We start from the raw sequence: 7,073 nt of genomic DNA on the forward strand, positions 1-7,073 counted from the left end.
GTTAGAAATCTTTATTAGGTTGTGATTGTTTGGGCCTTATGTGATATTAGAATAAATTACACATGTACATAATTAACTTAGTTCAATTATCCTTAGGGTAACTTGGTGAAAATTAATTAATTAGATTAAATAGAAACATAGGGTTATTTGAAATTGAATTTGTTTGTAAATTAAATTCTCAATAATAAATTAATTTTAGTCATCTGGTAAATATCATTTAAATAATTAGCAACCCCATAGATAGGAATTATTTGTGCATGAAAATTGTGTGTAAACAACAACCCTTTTGTGAATTACTTGCATGTGTAGGATTAGAATTGCATTTTTAGGATAAAGTTTAATAAAGGAATAATAAACAAGACTTCTAGAAACATTAGTAGAGGACTGGCACTCGAATTAACGAGGTTAGACCAGGCGTAAGGGGTGCCTAACACCTTCCCCTTACGTACCCACTATCCCGAACCTAGACATTGGGCTATGGTAATGACGGTTGTGGAAACTCTGCAAGGAGTAAGTTGCCATCCATGACCCTCGGAAGAAACACTGAATATGTCCCGGTTATTACCCGGGTGGAGACTCCTGTCTATCTATGCCTTCGTGGCATAAATCCTTAGTACCGTGGTAGTGTTATGGGAAGACGGTACTTACCAGTGGTTTGATTCTATTAGGATTGTATGAAGTGCATGTCTAGGAAATGCTGTCTAAGGAGGTGGTACTTAAGTGAGACCATTGTGACTCCACCATCTTTCCTGGGCATTACCTGGTGCATTTTATATAATTTTAATGGATGATATTTCGCCTCACGCCCCCCTCCTACAGTTTGGCGACTCCACTGGGGACTAAATGGATAGTTACTCCAACATGTTTCTATTAGTCTAATATTATTCCTTTGTTAAACTTTTTGCATTGCACTACACTATCACACGGATCACCCTTACCCTTTTAGCCTCGTTAGTACTAGCCAAGGAGACCATGGTTCTACTCGAGCTATGACGAATTGGTGAATGCTAGCACCCCATGCCCGTACCTTCAAGTATATAAAAGAGCCACAGCTCCGGCCGTTGTGCTTAATGGACAAGCTCTCGCATGGGTGACCCTTTTCCTACCCAATAAAGCCCATGAGCCATAGATTTCAACCCTAGGTACCCCGTAGATTTTTGTTGTGCTGGATTCGTATCCTTACTGTTCAAACTATAAGTTTTAGTGGTAGTTGAGATGAACCTGGGCCTATGCATAAACCCAATGTATGTATAGGCCCAAGTCCATTTTAAAACCCATGTTAAGCAAGAGGATGCTTACTTATGGTTAAACTTTAAGGATACAAATCATTTGTTTATAAAGGAAAGGTCGTCCTGGACCACCTCCTGTTGGTGCGTCTAGTGTACCGTAGCCTAGGATAGAATTTTTTTCCTTACCCTACACGTGAGAGTTGAAGGTATAAGGGGGCGAAGATTCAGTTCTGGAGACATTCTTTTCAGTTTATCATTTAGTGTTTGGTCCGATTTTGAGTTTGGTTTATACAGTTCGGTTTTGATTTAGTTTTGATCGTATTAGTACGGTTCGGTTTTGGTTTTGTAAAGGCAAAGGTAAAAATGAAAGTCCATATTCATGCATTCATGCATTGCATTTGTACATAGCATAAGATGTTAAAACCTTGTAATTTTTTTTTCTCTTGTAGTAAACATAGCTTTAGAACACATCAGGAAGACTTCTAATCAAGTCACTTGGGTTAGGGAGGGAAAGAGATTAGTAAGAGTTACACCTGCGCAAGCTAAAATGGAAGACACTAAGGTCATGTTTAGACAGATGCTTGAAGAAGCTTTGAATGCCAAGATGGCTGAGCTTGAAGGAAAAATCATGGCCAACTTTGAGAAGAAGTTAGAGATGGGTGGGCCTAGTGATGTTCAGGTGAAAAGGCCTGAAGAAGAGACTAGTAAAAAGAAGGCCTTTGATGACGTTTGGGATGAAGAAGATTATCTCCAAGACAAGGCCAAAAAGAAAGAAAAGGGGACAAGTGAGGAGATTAGAGTTGTTACTGAGATGATGGAAAAACTTCAGGCCAGTGTGAAAAAGCAAGCTGAATTTACGGGAATGGGGCTGTTAGATGCAGATGACTTTGACATCCAGTTGGATGAAAATCTACCTGAAAATTTCAAGATGCCTGATTTGGCTAAATTCGATGGTACTGGTGACCCAAAAACCCACCTCAGGTCTTATCTTATAGTCATGAAAACAACTGGTTTGACTAAGAACCAAGTCACTCAGTTCTTTTCTATGTCACTAGAAGGGGTTGCATCTTCATGGTATCATGGGCTAGAAGCCCTTTGTGAGAAAAGATTGGGAGGAGCTAGTTAGGAGATTTGTGCAACAATACTCCTATAATACAGCTTTAGATGTTACCCTGAGAGACTTAGAGACCACTAGGCAAAAACCAAATGAAACCTTTTCAGAGTATCTATTGAGATGGAGGAAAAAGGCCGTGAAGATGACCAATAGGCCTGCTGAAAAGGATCAAGTGCGATTGGTAGTGAAAAGTCTGCAGCCTAGTTATTATGAGAAACTTTGTTATTATCCCTTGGCTACCTTTGAACAGCTATATGATCTTTGGGTATTAGTGGAGGATGTATTGAACAATGAAAAGAAGAGTTATCACCCTAAGAGGGGAGGATACCACCACCGCAACATTCTCGGGGATAACAAAGTCATTGAGGTTCAAACCGTGTCCCGCACCCCTAGAAAGTTCTCTCAATTCAACCAACCTCTATCTAAAGTCTTCGAGCGACTCAAAGCTTGGGGTCTCCTCCAACCCTTGGCACCTAGACCACCACCAAACCCACTGCCACCCAATTACAATGCTAACCTATATTGCCAATTCCATCAAACTCATGGCCATGACATCGATAGATGTTTTCGCTAAAACACGAAGTTCAGGACTGATCGATGCTAAGAAAATAGTCGACCAGGAAAATCGACCCAACACACGCACCAACCCAATGCCCAACCATAATGTTCCACCTCCACCAGGACTTTACATGATTTCCACCACCTCAATTGATCCTAACCAAATTCTCAACCTTATCCAACCTATCCAAAAGCTTGATGAACCTCAATCTGTAATGGCAATTGATATTTGGGATAGTTCCAGTGATGAGGAAGGTTTGTTAGATGTTTGGGTTGATTCTACGAGAGGAAAAGAGTAGGGTGAGCCACATGACCAAGAGTGATAGATATTATCCTGATCCACCCATGGAGAAGGACAACGTGAGAGGGAAAACCAAGGTGTTGGCTGAAGAGGACACAGATGAAGAGGATGATCAGTTCCTTAGGCAATTGAAAAGGACTCAGGCTAGCGTAACGGTCTGGGAATTGCTATTGGCATCAGAAAAACACAGAACTGCACTGACCAAGGCCCTGAGTGTACTCAAGGTCTCCACAGAGATAACTCCAGAAGAGATTGCCAAAGTTGTGCTTATAGAAGATGGGGGTCATATTATTTTCTCTGATCATGATCTCCCAGCTGAGGGGAGAAACCATAGCAGGGCTCTGTTTGTGACCGCTAAGGTTGGAGGGTGGAAAGTGCCTTGTGTGATGATAGATGATGGGTCAGCCATCAACGTATGCCCTCTGAAGATTTTGCCAAAATTAGGAATTTCTATGTCTGAACTAACTGGTTCTGATCTGGTTATCCGGGCGTATGATGATTTAAAGAGAAACGTGATAGGGGTATTCAAGACTATGGTTAAGGTGGGGCCTATAGAGACTGAAGTTGAGTTCACTGTGCTAGACATCCCCATGACATTCTCCTTACTGTTGGGTAGAATCTGGTTCCATCCCTTAGGTGGAGTCCCCTCTACACTCCACCAAAAGATCAAGATCCCGCACCAAGATGGTGTAATCACCGTCAATGCTGAAAGAGATGGGGAAGTAGCTATGCTGCAAGTGGATGGTTCGGTACCACTATTGTCTAGTTTCCAAGTTGCTGGGATCTATGGAGACTGGATGGACCCTAGGGTGGCCACTATGATGAAAGAGATAAAGTTTTTTCCTGGCATGGGTTTGGGAAAACGAGCTAATGGCTTAGTGACTTTTCTAGAAATAAAGGGGCAGATCACTAGATATGGGCTGGGCTATCAGCCAACTGAAGATGAAGAGGGACTCAAGCCCACCAAGTTTATCAGGGAAGGCACAATTGCATGGACTGATGACCAGGAGCTGCCGCATGTTGAGGAATTAGAACAAGAAGTCAGTACCATCAAGTTAAGGTCTGCATGGAAGCCAAGCACTTGGACCTACACCCCTAAGTTTGAGTCTGTCTTTTGTAATGCTCACAGTAGTGATACTGATATTGTTATTTCTGATGTACTTGATGACGATTTTGAGGCAAAGTTAAATAATATGACTAGTCCTTTTGCTTACTTGTTTGATGTTCATCCTAATGGCTACACGCATGGCATTCATAATCATTTAGAATCTGTTTCTGTTAATGCATTAAAATCAATCTCTATTAATTTGGGTACACCAGATGATCCTAAAGACATTAAGTTAGTTAAAGATTTAACCCAAAAAGAAAGAAACAAATTTATAGCCTTATTAATAAAGTACCAAGAAGCATTTGCCTGGTCTTATAAAGATATGCCGGGAATTGATTGAGACATAGTACAACACAAGATCCCCACAGACCCTAACATGAGGCCAGTAAAACAAAAGAAGCGTCGGCTTAGGCCAGAATGGGAAGAAAAGATAGCTCAAGAGGTGAAAAAGCTCATTGAGGCTGATTTCATTGAAGTAATTGAGTATCCCGAGTGGTTAGCCAACATTGTGCCAGTCCCCAAGAAGGATGGGCGAGTTCGGATGTGTGTAGATTATAGGGACCTGAATAAGGCTACTCCTAAGGATGATTTCCCATTGCCTCACATTGATGTGCTTATTGACAGTGCTGCTTGCATGGCCATGTACTCTTTCATGGATGGTTTTTCGGGATATAATCAGATCCTCATGGATTTGATAGATAAAGCAAAGACAGCTTTTATCACTGAATGGGGGACTTATTGTTATAAGGTCATGCCTTTTGGGCTAAAAAATGCTGGTGCGACTTATCAGAGAATGGCTACTATGTTATTTCATGACATGATGCACAAAGAAGTTGAAGTATATGTGGATGACATGGTAGTAAAATCCCCAACTAGGGAGAGACATTTTGAGGCATTAGAGAAGTTCTTTCAGAGGGTCATCAAGTATAAATTGAGACTGAACCCTAGCAAGTGTGTGTTTGGGGTCACTTCAGGCAAGCTGTTAGGGCATATGATCAGTAGAAAAGGGATTGAGGTTGACCCAGATAAGGTGAAGGCAATCCAGGAGATGCCAGCCCCGAGAACAGAAAAAGAGATTAGAGGTTTCTTAGGAAAATTACAGTACATCAGTAGGTTCATAGCTAGGCTCACAACTACCTGTGAACCAATTTTTAAGCTACTAAGAAAGAATCAGCCAGTGGTGTGGAATGAGCAATGTCAAGAGGCATTTGAAAAGATAAAGCAGTACTTGAGCAATCCACCAATTTTGTCACCACCCATCCCTAGCATCCCTCTAATCCTCTACCTATCAGTGGAAAACATGGCCCTGGGGGCAATGTTGGCACAAGAAGTAGAGAATCTGGAGAGAGCCATCTATTACATCAGTAAGAAACTCCTTGCTTATGAGGAGAATTATTCACTAATAGAAAAAACCTGTCTGGCTGTAGTATGGGCAACTAAGAAGTTAAGGCACTACTTTCAGACCCATCGAGTTATTGTAGTATCCCGGATGGATCCTTTAAAGTACCTATTTGAAGTACCGACGCTAGTTGGAAAATTAGCCAAATGGTTGGTCCTACTGTCTGAATTTGATATTGTGTATGAGACTCAAAAAACCATCAAAGGGCATGTAATGGCCGAATTTCTTTCTGAAAATCCAGTTAATGAAGAGGAAGAAGTCGAAACAGCCTTCTTGGATGAGAGTCTTAAGCTAGTAGAGGTCCAGCCATGGAAAATGTACTTTGATGGGGCCATGAATAAGAGCGGAGCCCGTATAGGGGTAGTTTTGGTAGCACCGAATGGAGAACAATTGTTAATGTCAAAAAGGCTATGTTTCCCAACCACTAATAACATTGTAGAATATGAGGCTTGCATTTGTGGCCTAGAGGCATTAATAGCTGTTGGGGCTAAAAATGTGGAGGTGTTTGGAGATGCAATGCTAGTAGTTTCCCATATTAAAGGTGAATGAGAATTGAAAGAAGAAAAGTTGAGGCCATACCTAGAGTATGCTAAGAAACTATTATTTAGCTTTGAGGAAGTGACAATGAAGCACATGCCTAGAGCTCAGAACCAGATGGCTGATGCTCTAGCCACGCTGGCATCCTTATGGGAGAAGGGTGATCAGAAGTTGACCCAGCCAGTTATCCTGATGAGGAGTAGAATCCCATGCTATGAAGGGTTAATAATAGCACATTTAGATCTAGAAGATGAGATGAAATGGTATGAGGACATAAGAAGATATTTAGAGGTAAGAGAATACCCACAGTCAGCCAATAGTAGGGATAGAGCTACAATTCGTAGATTAGCCACTCAGTTCACTTTGGCTGGGGGGCAACTCTACAAAAGGTTCTTCGAAGGACTATTGCTCTTGTGTGTGACAAAAAAGCAGTCTGAGCAGATAATGGAGGAAGTACATGCAGGAGTGTGTGGTCCTCACATGAACGGAAGGGTATTAGCGGGCAAAATTTTAAGATTGGGCTACATTGGTCTACCATGGATACCGATCACGCTAAATTTGTGAAAAGATGCCATGAGTGCCAAATCCATGGGAATTTGAATCACCTACCATCCAAAGGAACTCTACAGTATGACTTCACCGTGGCCATTTTCAATATGGGGCATAGACATTATTGGAAAGATTTCTCCCACGGCTTCTAATGGCCATAGATTTATCATTGTGGCAATTGACTATTTCACCAAGTGGGTTGAAGCTGAATCTTATAAAGTAGTAGGGGCCAAACAGATAAGTAAGTTTGTGCGAAAGAACTTGATTTGCAGGTTTGG

The 7,073-nt window shown here is 41.4% G+C and overlaps 1 protein-coding gene across 1 annotated transcript; it reads left to right on the top strand.

Annotated features, from left to right (window-relative positions):
• Nucleotides 1–6,333: 6,333 nt before the first annotated feature.
• Nucleotides 6,334–6,810, top strand: LOC131182985 (uncharacterized). Its single transcript, XM_058152551.1, has one exon. The coding sequence runs from the start codon at nucleotides 6,334–6,336 to the stop codon at nucleotides 6,808–6,810; it is 477 nt and encodes a 158-aa protein (XP_058008534.1).
• The last annotated feature ends 263 nt before the right edge of the window (nucleotides 6,811–7,073 follow it).

This window comes from Hevea brasiliensis, chromosome 9, assembly GCF_030052815.1.
Source record: "Hevea brasiliensis isolate MT/VB/25A 57/8 chromosome 9, ASM3005281v1, whole genome shotgun sequence".
Classification (NCBI taxonomy): Eukaryota; Viridiplantae; Streptophyta; class Magnoliopsida; order Malpighiales; family Euphorbiaceae; genus Hevea; species Hevea brasiliensis.

Excerpts from the sequence above, each read along its gene's own strand:
- LOC131182985 (XM_058152551.1), top strand. The coding sequence starts at position 6,334 with ATGAAGCACATGCCTAGAGCTCAGAACCAGATGGCTGATGCTCTAGCC.